This window comes from Hipposideros armiger, unplaced genomic scaffold (assembly GCF_001890085.2).
Source record: "Hipposideros armiger isolate ML-2016 unplaced genomic scaffold, ASM189008v1 scaffold_264, whole genome shotgun sequence".
Lineage (NCBI taxonomy): Eukaryota > Metazoa > Chordata > Mammalia > Chiroptera > Hipposideridae > Hipposideros > Hipposideros armiger.
The window spans coordinates 481,909-500,090 of NW_017731614.1; the positions used below are offsets into that span (position 1 = coordinate 481,909).

Below are 18,182 nucleotides of genomic sequence, written 5' to 3' on the forward strand. Positions count from 1 at the left end.
TCATTTAGGCACTAGTTAGACCTGTGCTGTCCAACATGGTAGCCGTGAGCACTTAAAATACGGCTAGTATGAATTGGATGTACTGTAAGTGTAAAATACCAGATCTTGAAGAATTCGTCCCAAAACTGTAAAATATTTCATTTAATAAGTTTGCAATATAGCTTACATGTTGAAATGATATATTGGCTATATTGGATTAAAGTTTGCTATTATTTAATTTCACCTATTTTTCATTTTTTAAAATGTGGCTGTTAGAAAATTTAAAATTAGATATGCAGCTCGCATCCTATTTCTTTGGATAGCGTTGGATTAGACCCACTAGGCTGCGCGTTCTGGTCGGGAGGGACCCCAGCCTGCTTCCTTGAAGCAGCATCAGGCAGGTAGTGGCAGTTCCAGTCCACGGTGACAGCACTGTAATGTCTGGGATCGCTTCGAAGATGGAGAGCCCTGCAGAGTCCCAGAAGAAGGACTTCTGTTGTCAACAGTACTGACAGTGAAACACGGAAGTACTGCCTTCGGGGGACAGTGCGCTTGGAGACCAACGCCCGGCCAGACTGCAAGGATTTGGACAACTCAGCTCGTCGCTCCGCCTCTTTGCAGCAGAGCTCAGGCCAGTGCAAACCGGTTCAGTGCCCTGACGGACATCCCGCGTCACCCAATCCTCTGCATGGCCCCACCTCCCCACTTCTCGATGGGAGACCAGGAACGTCAAGCAGTCCCAGTCCCGGGAGGGGGCTCTGAACTGTACTGATAGCTGACGAAACGGCCGCTGGTGCCACTGGACAGTCGGTGACCAATGGTGTAAGTGCGGGGGCGGACCTTCGTTAACTCCAATCTCTCGCCGCCCACTCCGGTACAGTTCGCCCAAGAGCCTGTGGGCATGGGAGGAGGGGCGGCGGGGCGGGGCCTGAAACGGCTAGAGCATGCGCAGTGCGGCGCCCGCGACCGGCCCGGGGGTGACGTAGTCTCAGTCCGCGGCGTCCGTGTCCCGCCCCGCCCTCCGCGAACCCGGAGAGCGCTGCGCGGTCGGCGTCTGGATAGCCGTCACCTCCCCCTCCGCGGCCGTGCAGCACCATCTTTGTCTGCCGCTTGTGCTTTGTCCAAACGCCAGACCCTTGGCCTGTCGGGGACCGCCGACGAGCAGCTCCCGCGCCGCGCTGGCGTCGTCCTCGTCCCCCTCGCCGCCTCCAGCGCGCGGCCGGGCCTTGCCCCCCATGGTTTCCCGGCCTGAGCCGGAGAGCGAGGCCATGGACGCGGAGCTGGTGGTGACGCCGCCGGGGTGTACGCACCTGAGCAGCTTCAAAGTGGACAACTGGAAGCAGAACCTGCGGGCCATCTACCAGTGCTTCGTGTGGAGCGGCACGGCGGAGGCCCGCAAGCGCAAGGTGAGAACCCACCTCCTCACTTCCTTACCTCCCGAAACCGCGGGCTGGGCCGGGGGCCGGAGGAGACCCCTCCCTTTGCAGCGCTGCTTGGCACCCGCGGGATGGGGTGCTTCTGGGCCCTGTTAGGGGCGAGAGGAAGAGGGTAGGGAGGGCTTATTAGCCTCCCACGTACCCAGCCCGGGCTGCGCACGCCGGGGGTAGGGTGGACACGAGAGTATTCTTCTGTTTTTTCATTCCCCTCCCCCATTCTCTCTCCCCTTCCTCCCCCCGCTTTCTCTCCCTTCCCCCGTCTTTCTTCGCGTCTGGCCGCGGGGCGTGGGGTAGGGACTCAGCAAGGGCGGGGTCTCGGGACCGTGTCTAATTTCGGGGGTGGGCGAGTCCAGGTCTGGAAGGGGGCGGTTCTCTCTTCCTGGATTGCGTTGGAATCCTGGTACTGAGGACTCAGATGTCTTGACGTTCCAGCGCGAGGCCACTGGGAGGAATCCTCTAGGCGTGGAAGGGTTGGGGGTCGGGGATGCGGACTGAGAAAAAATAAGACAAAAACTAATAGGGGACAAAGATTATCTGGGGCCTGTGTGGTGGCCTGCTGCGGGTGAGTTCCCTGCCACCATCTTGAGTCTGCATTCTATAGCAGAGTATTCCATTAGATTACCTGGGCCAAGGGAATGGAACCGTGTGTCAGGGCTGGGGTTATTAAGACGTAATTACCGCTGTGCTTGACTAGAACACCCCACCGGGTCCAGAATCTACAAGAACATAGGGAGATGGCTTTTTTGGGGGGGGGCGGGGGGCCATTTCAGGTTTGGGCGTGGTTGCAGTCGCAGAGCAAGGTGGACAGTTAGAAATGTAGCGAATCATGGGCCTTTGAGAGCCATTTCTAGGAAAGCCATGTCGTTATCACCACAACGATGGAGAAGCACTGGTAGTAATGAAGAAGTGTATTTAAAAGAAAAGGTTAGTCTGATGGGAAGGTGGGACTTGGCGTGCTTTCTGCTGTAAGAGTCTTAGCGAGAAACTGATTGCTTCCCTGAGACAGTGAAGAAATAGTGTTATTTTTCAGGTGTACATCCCATCCAAGCGATTAGACTTATCAATCATTTGGAAATCAGGAAATAATGGTATTCTTTCCTCTTAATCTGAATAAACCTTGGTTTTACAGTTAAACAGGGCTTAGCAAGTTTACATCTGAGTTTGGGAGTCATTAGGCAATTTCCACCTTGAGTAGCATTTTTTTTTATGGGAAAAGTAACGGATCTGCTGATTTGGAGGTAATGTTAAGCTTAATTTTCTTATCAGTCATAGTATCGGGAAGCAGTCATTACTTAGAATGAACTAAAACCAAAGATGAAATAGATTTACATTAGGATTGAAGTTGAATTCTTCCTAATGAAATTGTGTGTCCTTTAAAATCTGCCTGGCTGAAACCGATGCTTTTCAGGTGATGATCTTATTACTGTGCTGTAGTCTTGGTCAACATTTATGTGATACAAGATTCATCTCCACTTGTATTAAGTAGGGAATCTCCTGCTCTTTTCCGTCTTCTTCACTCCCCTGTAATTTTTAACAAAGTTGGGAGTCAAGTTTAACCCATCCTTAACTGCCTAATTTTCTAAAGAAAAGCATCACTTTTTTTTAATTTAATGTATGTGGCTTGGATTAGTTTTTAACATCAGTTGCTTAGTTTGAAAGTTGTTGAAGGAATAACTTGAGCTGTAGACGGACAAGAGGTGGTGATAAATGTTTCTTTGAAAATTCAGGTCTGTCAGTATTGCAGTACCTTTTGGTAGTATACCAATCATGAACTATAACAACATTCTCCATCTGTTATTCTCTGAATTTTAGGGGGATCATTTTCTTGTATCAGTTTGAGTCCTGTGTAACTGCATTTCTAGCACTATCTAGTGGCCCAGTCAAGGAAGAGTTGGTTTGAGAAACATTTTAATTCTGCTGATTAACAGTGACTACACATTTTATTTAAAGTTTGCATAGGATTCGCAGCAGATCTATAAGCTTAGTACATTTTTGTTTTTAACCATAAGTTTCCTATAAAGATATGCTAACTTAAGTTATAATCTTTGTAAACAAAGGCGCCTTGTGAAGTTGACACTCTGCTGCAGTGTAATGATAGAAATGAATCCCTGGTGAACAGGAGTTAAACGTTTTCTTATCTAAGTACAGGTAGGTTATGGTTTTTGTATCCAAACTTTAATTTTTCTTTTCTGCAGAGTGAGAAGAACATGGTCAGATTTGATAACTTTCTGCCTGCTTTAGGCTTGAATTGCACTACTGACTAAAAATGTTTCATGATATAGGACTCAGTGCTACCACAGTGGCCTGTCCTGTGCATTTCTGGCATGTGGTAAATACAAGTGTCTTGCCACTTAAGGGTCTATATGTGAAGATAGAAATTAGCAATAAAAACATCCATCAGGGATTTTCAGTTTTGTTGGCTATTATGACTTAACATAGTCTACATTATATTTTGGCTGGGGTACAGGTAATGTTTTTAAATAATTTCTTTCTTTGAACCATTTCTGTGACTAAAATTTTACAGCAACTTGTCCTCAACACACAGAGCCCTTTTTGTAGCTATAGTAAATACTTTTACCAAATATATTTTACCACAAGTGAAGAAGAGTTGTCAAACATACTGCTAGTAATTTTGTACTGGTTTAACTTGAGTTTGGTTTAATTTGGGCAGTAATGTGGAGGACAGGAAACTGCTTTTGAGCCTTTTAAGGAACAGAGCTTAGGGTCTAAAGCAACTCTTTGGGTAGAAATTCTTAGGAAAAGTTTTTGTCTGGGAAAAGGGCTAGAAAGGATATCTATTGGGGAAATGATAGGTGAGAGGCCAGAGGGCTCTAAGATCCAGAAGTAACACCTTACTCGAGCATTCTTTTCTTTTTTCTTTTTTTTTAAATTTTAAGGCATAACACCAAAAAGGTGATTGATTTTCATTATTTTGCCTTTTTTTTTTTTTAAGATTTTATTGGAGAATTGGGGGAGGGGAACAGTGTTGGGGAATTGGGGAAGGGGACCAGCCAAGTTGTTGTTCTTCAGTCTCTGTTGTGGAGAGCGCCAGTCGCCATCTGGCTGCACGTTGGCAGCTCGTGGCCTCTAAGCTCAAGGTGCTGTGTTCAATCTTAGTTGCAGGTGGGCATAGCCACCATCTCATGCGGGAGTCGAACCGGCAGCCTTGTTGTTTAGAGCGCATGCTCTACCCACTGAGCCATCCGAGCAGCAGCTGAGCTCAAGGTGCTGAGTTCAGTCTTAGTTGCGGGTGGGTGTAACCTACCATCGAACAGGCAATCTTGTTGTTACATCAGTTGAGGCATCCTGCCACCTGTTGGCAGCTCAGCAACAGCTCAGCTCGGACGCAGCGTCACTGGCCCATGTGGGACTTGATCCGGCGGCCCTGTTGCTCAAAGCTTGCACTCTTAAGCCAACTCTTAACCAACTGAGCTACTCGGCCGGCCCGATTTTGCCCCTTTTTTGACATTCAATATTTTATATTTCAGGTGTACACCATAGTGGTTAGACATTGGTATAATTTAAGAAGTGATCCCCCTGACTAGCCCAGTACCCACCTGACACTGTACATAGTTATTACCATATTATTGACTATATTCCCTATGCTTCGCTTTACATCCCCATGACTATGTTGTAACTACTAGTTTGTACTTCTTAACCCTTTTATCTTTTTCACACTGCCCCCCAAACCCTCTCCCATCTATCACCCCAATAAATGTGGTACCCATCTGACACTATACATAGTTATTACAATGTTATTGACCATCTGCCTTGTGCTGTACCCTATGACTACTGTGTAACAACCAATTTGTATTTATTAACCCCTTCCCCTTTTTTACCTGCCCTCCAACCCCCCTCCCACCTGGCAGCCATCAAAATATTCTCTGTATCTATGAGTTTCTTTCTGTTTTGTTTGTTTGTTTATTTTGTTCTTTAGATTACACATATAAGCCAAATCACATTGCATCTGTCTTTCTCTGTCTTGACATACTCCACTCAGCACAATACCCTCCAGGTTCATCCATGCTGCTGCAGATGGCAAGAACCCATTCCCTTCCCTGGCAGAACAGTATTCCACTGTATATACAGAGGCTGCCAAAAATATGTATATACATTTTAAGAAAGGAAAAAACTATTAAAATTGTAATACGCAACGTACACCAATAACAAAAGAGGAATACAAGTCATGTGTATACAATTTTTTGACACCCCTGGTGTATGTGCCATTATCCATTCTTCTATCACTGGACACCTAGGCTGCCCCCACATTTTGGCTATTGTAAACAATGCTGCAGTGAACGTCCCCTCAAAGTAGTTTCTTTAGATAAATACCCAGAAGTGGGATTACTGGATCCTTTTCTGTGTCTTGTTATGGCCTTGTTTTAATGTCTGTTTTGCCTGGTATAAGTATTGAGCTTTTTTGTTTCTTGTTTTTCCCATTTTCATGAAATATCTTTTTTCCATCTTTCAGTCTGTCAGAAGTGAGTCCCTTGTAGGCAGCATATGTAAGGGTCTTGTTTTCTTATCCATTTAGCTACCTTATCTTTTGATTGGAGCATTTAATCCATTTACATTTAAAATAATTGTTGATAGATATGTGGTTATTGACATTTTATTCATATTTTTAATCTATTTTATTTTTTTCATCTTAAAGAAGTCCCTCTAACATTTCTTGTAAAACTGGTTTGGTGGTGATGAACTTTTTTAGCTTTTTCTTGTCTGGGAAGCTCTTTATCTGTCCTTTTATTCTAAATGATAGCTTTGCTGGGTAGAGTAATCTTGGTTGTATGTCCTTGCATTTCATCACTTTGAATATTTTGTGCCAATCCCTTCTGGCCTGCAAAGTTTCTGTTGAGAAATCAGCTGATAGTCTCATTGGAGTTCCCTTGTATGTAACTAACTGCTTTTTTCTTGCTGCTTTTAAGATTCTTTCTTTGTCTTTAATCTTTGGCACTTTAATTATGATGTGTCTTGGTGTTGGCCTCTTTGGGTTCATCTTGTTGGGGAACAGACAAGTTACTGTCCATTTTGTTCTTCAGTCTAGTTGTGGAGGATATTGCTTCACTGGCCCATGTTGGTATTATCATTGTGCTCTTCCCGGGTGAGGCAGGTTGGTCGCCGGCCTCTGAACGGCCGCTCACGGCGGCTCTTGGCAGCTCACACCGGCTGCCAGCCGCTCACGCTGACTGCCATCCACTCACGGTAGCTATGGCAGCCCACTGCAGCAGGGACTGCAGCCTAAGCCATTGCTGGCAACTCACAGCAGCCCAGCTCCAGGTCAAGCTGTGGTTCACCATCTTAGCTGTATAGGGCAGTGTCACTGGCCCTCGTGGGATCCGAACCAGGGCCCTGCTGCTCAGAGCTGGTTTCCCAAGCCAGCTCTTAACCAACGTGCCACTCGGCCGACCCTCCATCTCCATTTCCATCTCCTATCTCTTTGTTGAAGTTCTCCCTTAGATCATTGAGCATCCTTATAATCAGTGTTTGGAACTTGGCGTCTGGTAGATTACTTGTCTCCATTTTGTTTAGGTCTTTCTCTGGATCTTTGTTCTGTTCTATCATTTGAGACATGTTTCCTTGTCTCCCTGTTATGACTGTCTCCCCGTGTTTGTTTCTGTGTATTAGCTAGGGCTTCTATGTCTCCTGGTCTTAGAAAAATGGCCTTAGGTAATAGGTGTCTTGTGGGACCCAGTGGCACAGTCTCCCTGGTCACCTGAGCCTGTTTACTCCAGGTGTATCCCTGGTATGGGTTGTGTGTTCCTTTCTGTTGTAGTTGAACCCTGTTGGTGTTTGCACATCAATGGGAGGGATTGACCTTTGGGATGATTGGTTGTGAGGACTGGTGGTGATACATTGGAGGAGCTGTAGTGCAGAGACTGACCTGAAACAGCAGGATTTGCTTTAGTGGGGTTCTGGTGCCTGCTCATTCTGCCCTGGTGTGTTGTCCTTGGAGGCAGCCAGGTGATGCTCTGGCTCAGTCTGAAGCTGGCCATTGGGAGTGCCAGTCCCTGGGCCTCCTGAAAGGGGCCCTGCCACAGGCCAAGTTCAGCTGCAGCCTGTGCCCTGCCCAGGGCCATCTGGCATGAACCACAAAGCAATCCGAAGATGGCTGCCTACCCGCACTGGGTTTGGAGGTGCCTGGAGAGGCCAAGTGGGGAGCTGAACTGGCTGCCACTAGTGCCTGGCTTGGGGGCTGCTTAGCAAGAGGTATGGGACTCGCTGAAGCCAGATGCAGCTTGTTTGGGTTTTGTGAGCCTTTGAGAAATTTTAGGAAAGTCCATACATCATAAGCCAAGATAGGCTGTTTGTATGCAAAAGCCACTGGAACTGGCTTGGGTGAGCCTGCAAGTTGGGTGTGGTGGGGTCTGGGAATCACCAGGGTGGGGTGGATGAATGGTGTTAGCTAGGTTGATGGAGACTCAGATATGGCAGCTGCCTGGGTATGCACATCGATAGTAGGGAGGGCTCAACAGAGAAACATTGTATTCTACCAGCATTTCTGTCTGCGAGAAAGCTTTTGCACTGAAGCCAGACAACTCAGTTCCCCGCTATATGTCTGTCCCTGGCACCTTTCGAGCTGCTGCCCCAGCACTGGAGCTCAGTGAGTAAGTCCACGCATGGACCTGTAAGAGGAGCTCCTGGGACTCTAGCTGACCTCTGTCTCACTCAGCCACAATCTCCGCTGGGTTTCACAGCCAGAAGTTCTGCGAACTTCTCTTCCCAGCAGTGGAACCCTGGGCTGGGGAACTTGGTGTGGGGCTGGGATCCCTCACTCCTCAGGGGAGACCTTCACAACTGAAATATCCTTCCAGGTTTAATGGTCATACTTGTGTGGGACTAGCTCGTTCCACGTCTCTGCCCATCCTGCCAGTCTCAAGGTGGCTTCTTCTGTATGTTTTGTTGTAGGGTTTCCGTTTAGCAAGATTTTACACGATGCTTTATGATGGTTTTGTAGTTTAGTTGTAATTTTAATGTGGTCGTGAGAGGAGGCAAGCACAGCATTTACCTACTTTGCCACCTTGAGCAGATTTTTTTTTTCTATGTTTGTGGTTTTTAACGCCACTATTTTAAAAAAAATGTGGCATGGGCAGCGTTTGGAAGAAAGTGGGATGATTCCATTTTTTTTGAAGTTACCATTCTCTCTTCAGTCTGGAGTCAACACTTGCCCAGGATTTCTGTCTTGAGGAATTGAAATCATAATTGTTAAAAGGCCAATTAAAAAGGAGGTGTCACATAACAAGACAATATCTACTTTTAAATTCAGAACATTTGTAGCTGTCTAATGAAAATTCCTAAACAGGATAATTTTAGCCTATACATGGATATTTCTAGATGCTCAGATGTGGGTAAGTTTTACTGAGGAGGCTTAAAATTGATGAATCCATGTCTTTCTTAAAAAAGTAACTACCAGAAATAATAATATGAATGCATTCTCAATGTGTAAAAAAAAAAAAAAAAAACCTACCTTAAAGATTTACAGAATATACAAGGTGAGTCTTCCCTGGCCCTAGATAACCACTATTAAGATCTGTTTGCTGCCTGGGTCTTCTAGATTTTTAAAAAAATTGCCCATGTGTGTACATATGTAGGAAAGTTACATGTTTTTGTTTTTATGTAAATATATATATATATATATATATATATGGTTTCCTTTTGTCATTTGTTGCCTATGCATATAGCTCTTATTCTTTTTAGCTGTGCAATCAATAGTCCTTTGATAACAGCATTGTGTATTTTCCTTTTTTTTTAATACAAGCTTTTATTTTGGAGAATTTAAGAATTTGTAAAACGTAATCCTGGTAATCAGTTTAGAGAATGAATGGTCTTATGCAAGACATTTTTAGCTATACGTTTTGGTTTGCCAAGGGATTAAAATTTGATTGTCTACTTGATGTCAGACCTGAGATGAATCTAATAGTGCACTTTTATATAGGAAACAGCAGGGAGCAAGGGAGGTAGCTAAAAGGGGAGAAATAAAAACCAAAATGTAAAACATGAAAGTTTAAGATAGTGTAGTTTCATAGAGTGTAAGTAATGCCGTAATTTCCATTTTGTAGCTTTACAAAGTGACTATAGATATCAGCCTATGGACGTTTGCCTAAGAAGAGAGTAGCTAGAGGGGTGGTGTCAGGCCTTGGGTTGTGCTGTGGAAAGGGAGTTCATTTCAGTTGAAAAATGGTCTTGTATTTATCTTGAGTTAGTGGTACTTTGCCATTTGTTTTAGAAAAAGATTTACTCTAGGGTTCTGTACTACTGGTCATCTTTTTACCAATGCTGTTTCAATTCTGGAGTCTGAGATCCGTCTATTGAGATATGAATGAATCTCGTTTGATCTTTTGAGTAGAAATCATCGTTGGGATCAGTTCTGCTGTTGCTGGCTTAGACAGAATACTTGGACAGACAAGACACACGGTCTGGTAGATAGTAGACCAAGAGCTGTGAAATGGACCTGTTACTAGCTCCACAAATGACTGAGTGAGTCTTTGTTCACAACCATTCAGGTACTTAGATGATGGCAAGAATGCTGCTGAGAGCTCTCTCCTGGCTTTCCTTTTTTTTTTTTTGGTCTATTTTTTTTAATATGTCCTTTTTTTAAGCAAACTTTTCTAACTTTTTTTGCTTTGAGGAATTAATTTTTTGCTTTATTTATTTACTGGATCTTTCAACTCATTACAGCAAAACATTACACCATACTGAGTGGGAGGCACGCCACTCCAACTAAAAAGGTCTAAAAAGGAAAAAGGTTTTCTTTCTTAAAGTTTTTGTTTTGGGATGATTGTAGATTAAATGCTGTTGTAAAAAAATAATAGAGAGAGATCCCATGCGCCCTTTACTTCGTTTCCGCCAGTGGTAAGATCTTGCAAATCTGTGGTACAGTGTTACAACCAGGATGTCTCCATCTTTAATACAATTTGCCCATCTTACTCAGATTGCCACAGTTTCCATTTGTGTGTGTATTTGGTTGTATGCAAATTAATAATAGTTTTAGATTTACAGAAAGCTTACAAAAATAACACAGAGCATTCCCATATGTGACACACAAACCCCCGGTTTCCTGATTAACATCTTACTTTACTGTGGTACGTTTGTCACAGCTAATGACTGAACTTGATACATTATTAAACTTAATACTTTATTCAGATCTTACTAGTTTTCTCCTAAATTCTAGATGCTCAGATGTTGGTAAGTTTTACTGTGGAAGCTTAAAATTCATGAATGTATATATTTTTAAAAAAATAATTGCAGAAATTTTATCCCCAGGACCCAATGCAGGATCCTACATCACATTTTAGTCATCATGTCTCAGGCTTCTCTAGATGGTGACAGTTTCTCAGACCTTCCGTATTTTTGATTCTCAGACCTCCCTTAACAGTTTTGAGGGTACTGATCATTTGTAGGATGTCCCTCGATTTGGTTTTGTCTGATGTTTTTCTCACAGTTATAGGTTTGGGGAGGAAGACATAGGTGGAGCGCCCTTCTCAGGTTCTGTCAAAGGTGATATAATCAACACGACTTATCACCATTGATGGTAAGCTTGACCACATGACTGTCAGATTGCCCTACTGTAGTAAAGTGACATTTTTCCCCTCCTTTTTATCCTCTCCTCTTTGGAGGATCGTCGTCTTTGCACAGGCACTTTAGGGAGTGGGTAGTTATGCTCCATTTCCCTGAGGGCAGAGTATCTATATATAAATCATTTGGAATTTTGCTAAAAGGAAGATTTGTCCTTTCTCCCCCATTCATGTGTGTATTCAATCATTTATATCAGTGTGGACTTGTGGATATTTATTTTATACTATAGATTAGAATCCAGTACTATGTTATTTATTTTGTTGCTCCAGCTGTTCCAGCTTTAGCCGCTGGGAGCTCTTCATTTGGCTTCTGTGTCCCTTTGAGAGACCCTCGTCACTTGTTTTTGTTGTTGAGCACTTCCTTCCTTCCTTCCTTCCTTCCTTGTATTTTAAGGTGTTCGGAGCTCCTGTTGTATATTTTCTGCCCCAGTCTTGGAATCTGCCATTTTTCCAAGGAGCTCTGGTTCTTTTTGTTGGAGAAGGAGTTAGAAAATATGGTCTGGGCCTTGGCTCTGCCACTTGTTAATCCTGAAGTGTTAAGGCTTCGAGGCTTTCAGGGCCAGAGCAAGGAAACAGGTATGCGTTTACACACGTCTGTACAGCAGTCCTCACTGACTCACTGTTGTCGGTAGGTTTTTGGAAACTGTGACTTGAAGTGAAACGTTTATCGAAACCAATTTTACCATAGGCCAACTGATCTAAACGAGTTGAGTTCCGATGGCCTATTTCTGGTCACAAAAACATCACCAAACTTCCAAATAAAGATCCAAAACACTTCTCTTGTAATACCAGACATTGTAATAAATGTGAGCTATACATACATATGAGAAAGGTTAATAAAAACAAGACAATTATTTCCTAGCCCACCAACTCCAGTCCTGGCAGGTAGTCGGAACTAATCCCAGCAGCTCAGTGCAGGGAGAACCCCACCGGACAGGAGGCCCTTCCAGCGCAGTGCCCTCACACCACCATCACTCTCACTAGGACAACTTAGCCATGCCAGTTCACCTCACATGCACAGCTTTGGGAGGTGGGAGGAAGCCAGAGTCCCCGGAAGAAACTCACACAGACGCGGGAGAACGTGCAAACACCATACAGGCAGTGGCCCTGGCTGGGAATCAGGTTTTTTCCGTCAAACATACTGAAATCACCACTGAATGAAATTATATTATTCAAGTAATTAATTTTATACATGTATATATACATGTATATATATATATATCTCCATTCTACCCATGTTAAACTATACCTGAGTTTATGATGACGTCTCCAACTCTAATCCAGCACTACATGGTTCATCCTAGCTTTCCTTCTTGCTTATCTGTAATAACTGTATCCAGCAGAGGGAAACTTAGCTCTCATCTGTCATCCATGCACTTAACTGTTTAATCTCAGTGTACATGTGTAGCCGTCTCCAAATTGGTAACCCCTTGGGAAACAACTTTATCACTGAAAGCACAGTGCTTATGTATGATTCCTTTTGTGTTTGGTTTTACACTCCACCTATTTCCAAGTTACTTACTTAGGTAACTTTCCACCCATTTCAGTAAGGTTATGTCATACATTTGTAATATGATCAGATTCTGTATTTTTAGCCAGTATTCCATCCAGACATCCCTGACTGCTTAACCAGTTATTCTTAATCGCATATTAAGGTTTGCTCTTACCTTACACTGTCAAGTTCAGTAGGTTTTGACAGACGTATGGTGTCATGCATCTACCACTACAGTGCTATATAGAACTCTTCTGTTGTCCTAAACCCCCCCTCTGTGCTTCACCTACTCGTCCCTCCCCAAACCCCTGGAACCACTGTGCTCTCCTTCTCTGTGGCTTTGCCGTTTGCAGAATGTCAGATAGATGGGGTCACACAGCATATAGCCTTTTCAGACTGACATCTTTCCTTTAGCAGTGTGCACTTAATGTGTGAACTCTTAGGTCATTCCTCCTCATCATTCAGTAGAGTTTCATTGTATGACTGTATTCATATCTTTTAAATCAGTCTGCAGGTTCTCCTTTCATGCCTTTCCTTTACTGTTAATTTGTTAAAGAACTTGGTCCTTGACTTGTTGACTTTCTCCTAGTCCAGTTTTGCTAACTGCATGCTTATGGTGCAAGTTCAACTTGTTCTCTTGTTCTCTGTATTTCCTACAAATTAGTAGTGGAGCTATAGGCTACCTTAATCCTTTGGTGAGATCTTAGGTGGTCTTTTGAGAAGACTGCTGTCTTCAGCACACAGACCCTATGAAGTGGGTATCGAGCAGACATTCAGAAGATTAGGTAGAAGGTAAGTAAACTTACCGTAGTTTTCAGGAACTGAAATGCCATGCCTTACAGATGCTTGAGGTCTTGCTTGCCTCTTATGTTGGGCCAGCACTGCGGCAGAGAGTGACGAACATAAAATAGAATCGAGTCAGTAACTTTCATTATTGCTTGTTAGCAGCTCTGATAAAACATTTGGGGGAATAAAGTGGGAACAGCAGGTTAAAATGATGTTTTAGGAAACCTGATTGCTCCCTATATACATGTGTAACTGAAATTTGGGAGGTGATAACAAACTTTAAATTAATAGCCCAGGGTGGTCAGTACCATGGGGATTTTGCCTGAGGTGTGACCTTGGACAGATCCCAAAATCTCTCTGGAGTTTCACTCATTTCTCATTTATGGTACTTTTTATTTACATTGCATTTTACATTTTATAAGCATTTTTCATACGTAATTTCATTTTGGTACTCATGATACACTTTTTAGGTAGCGTTGGCAGGTAAGTCTTCTAACCTGTTTAGGGGACACTGTAAATGGCATGTATGGTCATTGATATTAGATTAGTCTGACTCTAAAGTTCATGCTCCCACTTTGTTATTCTGAACTGTTTTTCCATCACCACCAAGTATTGTCGTTGACCCCGAAGTCGAGTCTTTTTGCCCGGCGCCTAGACAGCCAAATAAACCAACACTGGGTTGCGATGAAAAGAAAGGGCATGTATTTCAAAGTTAGCAGTGAAAGGAAAATGGGCAGCTGATGCTCAAAGACCAGAACACTCTGATGATTTTTAAATGGGCTCTTTCTTCTTAAGGACAAATATCATGAGTAAAGGGTTCTGGGATGTGGGCTGTGTTGATTGGTCAGCTTTAATTTTAGCTTACACGATTTTCTTAATATGATTTTATCCCTTGGCATCACCCTGTCCTGAGTCTTCTTTTTTTCTGGGGTTAAGAGGGCTTCCTCTTTCCAAACAAACCAGAATTCTGTAACACATCTTGGGATTGTGAGTCAGTGATGTTACCTTAAGAGCTGAAACACAGAATTATCCACCTTGGGCTTAACAGGCTACATCTTTTTTTCTTAAGCAATATATTCCCTGAAACCTGTTTTAGGTCTCCAGGCTCCCAGACATGGCTACACTCTTTTTTAACCTCCATTGGGTGCAACTGATCTCACAGATTCATTGTACACAAAGATGCTGTTATGAAATACGTCTTTATTGTACTAAGTCACAAACACGACTGGCGATAGTTTACAGGGGGAAGATATGGAAGTGATGAGTCATGATACTTAAGTTGATTGTTAGATATTTGAAAATTTGTGTGCAATGAATCTGTGAGATCATTTGCACCTGATGGAGGGTTAAATCGTAAGCTATAGTTTGCTTTGTGACAGGCAAAGCAGTATGACTTTTAAAATAGCTAACTTAATAATTTTAACTAAAAGCTAAATTTTAGTTTTCTGTGATTTGCTATCACTTTTAGTAATTTTCCAATCTTGGCAGACACCGACTGGGTGTCCTACAAGTCTGACACTACCTGGAGATAGCAGGAGATCTCATAGATTAAGGGCTCAGTCCCACAAGACTGCACCTATTTCTGACATCAGTCACAAGTCTAGGCTGTTACCTGCCCTTCCAACTGACCATGATCCCTTCCTCGGGTTTGGTAATTTGCTAGAAGGACTCACAAACATTTACTTATGTTTACCAGTTTATTTTAATGGCATTACAAAGGATACAGATGAACAGCCAGATGAAGAGGTACCCAGGATGTGAGGTCTGGAAGGGTCCACAGCAGAAGAGCTTTTGTCCCTGTGGAGTTGGGGTGCGTCACTCTCCTGGCACGTGGATGGAACCCAGAAGCAAGTAAAACGAAAATAGCTATTTCTTACTAGATCACAGTATCACAATTATGTTGCCACTTTTGTAAATTGAAGGTGCTGGTCTAGATAGGTCCTAGGATCTATTTTACAATAGTTCTGAGATGCAAAGGTCCGAGTCTGGCTTTCTGAGGTTGGGGAATTTATTTGTGGAGATTGTCTAATTTCGGCCAAGTCTTTTGCTTCTTAATGTCTCAGTTTATGTAGATTATGGAATGTTTATACTTGTCTCTTTGCTTGTATCAAAATTCATGATGGTAGAAAACTATTTTGAGCCCTTGAAAAATTCATCGAAGAGAATGCACAAGAATGAAACTTACCTTATTACAGTTGTCAGGCTTTCCTAGATCAGTAGTAGTCGGAACTTGTGGGTGATGTGTGAGATGTGTGTCAGCTTTTCGGATGCTGTCTCGTGTTTGCACTTTTCTTTACACTGGACTCAGAATTCACTGTACAACTGAGTCACCTCCAGGGTGTGAGCCGCATGTGTTTACTTCACGGGCCTATCCCTCATAAATCCTAGTTATGTCTCGAGTTTTCCTTGCAGGTTACTGAATCTACTTGAATTAATTTATAGGAAAAAGGGATTTAATAACATCATTTCAAGGGCTTTAGAAGCAATAGGTTCTAGGTTTAGTTTCCAGGAATTACCTCTAGCCTTCAGATTTCTTCTGCATCTGCAGAACCGGGAAGGTTGCATGCTTCCTCCCCCGCAGGAAGCCATGAGCTTGGCTGATAAAGGAACCAGCCGCCACCTAGCGGGGAAGATGCGGCAGCCCCCACCTGCTCCAGAAAGCAGTGCACACCCTACCCCACTTCCTAACCAACTTAGAGCTGCAGCGTTTGAAGTCTGAGTGTCTAGGGAGTTAGTTTTCTAACCTTTTCAGTGTCATTAGGAAGGAGTTAGAATTAATAGCTAATCTGAACTTTGAATTAGTTTCCCATGGCTGTTGTAACAAATGACTACAAACTGGGTGGTTTAGAACAGGTTCTGGAGGCGAGAAGCCTTGAGTGAGGTGTTGGCAGGGCCATGCCCCTCTCCAGAGGTTCCGCGGGAGGACCTGTCCCGGCCTCTTCCAGCTCCTGGAAGACGTGCGGCCATGTCTGCCTCCATGCTCACATGGCCTTTGCTCACCTGTCTCATCTCTCCCTCTCTAAGGACACTTGAGATGGCATTTAGGGCCCCCCCAGATAATCGAGTATAATCTCATCTCAAGACCCTTAATTACATATGCAAAAGTACTTTTTCAAATAAAGTAACATTCACAGGTTCTGGAGATTAGGATGTAGACGCACCTGGGGGTGAATCAGCCCACTGCAGATCCTAACGTGTACAGGCAATATCCTAAGTACTTTAAAAGTGTCAATTCATTTAATCCTCATAATAGCTGTATGAGGTAGAAGCATACATATTTTGAAAGTGAGGAAACCAAGGCAAAGAGAAATTATGTAACTTACTCAGTGTAGCACAGCCAGAAAGTGGCAGAAGCAGGAGTCGAACTGTCCTAGGTGTCCTGTAGTTGATGTTGAGTGACTCCCAGTAGCTGCTGCACTGTGGCTACAACTAAACGCAGGATTTCTAAATAGTTCAGCTAGAACCAACAGTTGGCTTTGAATAAGTCATTCACATCAGTACCTATCTTCATTTGTAGTTGGTGGTACTTATCACCTGCCTTTGTGTAAACATCTTGAATTTTATTTTCTGGTCTACAGCTGTTAATACTATATGACTTACGGTAGCCAAGGTTTAATTCCAGCTGCTCTAGTTTCTGTGCTTTAGCCTCTATGGTAAATACACTCAGGAGATAGATATTAGGAAATGAACTCTTTCTCTAATTTAGTAATTACTTATTTTAGTATCTAGACTGTGCTGTCCAATACAGTAGTCACTAGCTACAAGTGTTATTCAAATTTTAATTAACATGAAATAAAATTAAAAATCCAGTTTCTTGGTGGCACTAACCACATTTCAAGCTCGATAGTCACCTGTGGTTAGCCAGTGGTTTTATAATGGACAGCGGAGATACAGAACATTTCCAACATGCAGGGCATTGTGTTGGACAGAGAAAAATAACATGCTTAGTGCTTACTACCTATTGGTGGCTACCCATCAGTGTTAGAGAAGCAATCACTTAGCTGTTCAATCCATCAGCTCAATAAACTCTGCACCGGGGAGTGCTGATCCACTTACAGTTGAGCTCCTGAGTTTGTATTCATATCACCCAGAGGAAGAAATTACACGCTTAGTGAGTACTTTTTCCCTCCTTTCCATTAGGAATAGCAGGGCTTTCTGCTTTGCCTTAATTCTCTTATTCCCTATGAATTGAGATCACACCCCTTATAAGAAACATTCCGTAGAATTTTGAGCTCTCTGCTCAAATTCTACCTCTTGTTTACAAACTTGCTTGATTTCCCCTAGTACTGCTTAGATATGGTTGTTCTTTTAGTTTTGATAGTACTTCATTTATCTCTCTTAGCATGCCCATGTGTAGTACCTCTGTATGTTTGTTATTTTGCATTATGGCTTTTTATCCCTCCTAAAGAAAGCACACACCTTGATGAACTTTCATAAAGGAGCAGGCTGATGCCTGCCGTGCAGAGGTGAGTAGGCAGCGTCCAGCACTCCTGAAGTCCCCTCGTGCGCCTTCTTGGTCCCAACTCTCTGCCCTCAGGCTTGTCCACTGTCTGGCCTTGCATACCCACCAGTTACCCTTTCCTGTTTTCACAGTTTCTGTGCCCGGGGTATGCAGGATGACTTCTGTGGTGGCTTCCTCAGTGTTCCATTGGGGGATTCACCCTGCTGCTGGATGTGCCACGAGTTCTTTCCATCACTGTACTGTTTTATTGAATGACTGTACCGCAGTTTATTCTTTTTACTACTAATGAACATTTTTGTTTTTAGGTTTGAGGCATTACAAATAATATTACCATGTCATTCTTTTACGTGTCTTTTGGTGTCCTGAATAGATGCATTTCTGTTGCATATAAAGTACCTGTTTCTGTTATGTATAAAGCTAGGAGTGGAATTATTTTTTTAAAGATTTTTTTTTTT

General features: G+C 43.2%; 1 protein-coding gene across 2 annotated transcripts in view; it reads left to right on the forward strand.

The window, feature by feature from the left end:
• Window positions 1–205: 205 nt before the first annotated feature.
• USP22 (ubiquitin specific peptidase 22) overlaps window positions 206–18,182 on the forward strand; it is a 46,595-nt gene continuing 28,618 nt past the window's right edge. The window contains exon 1 of one of the 2 annotated variants that reach the window (XM_019656726.1): window positions 206–1,385. In XM_019656726.1, coding sequence (XP_019512271.1) covers window positions 1,215–1,385 — 171 coding nt within the window. In that variant the 5' untranslated portion in view covers window positions 206–1,214. Of the gene's footprint in view, window positions 1,386–1,956; window positions 1,978–18,182 lie in introns of those variants that run through there. The other variant, XM_019656727.1, reaches the window with a different exon arrangement.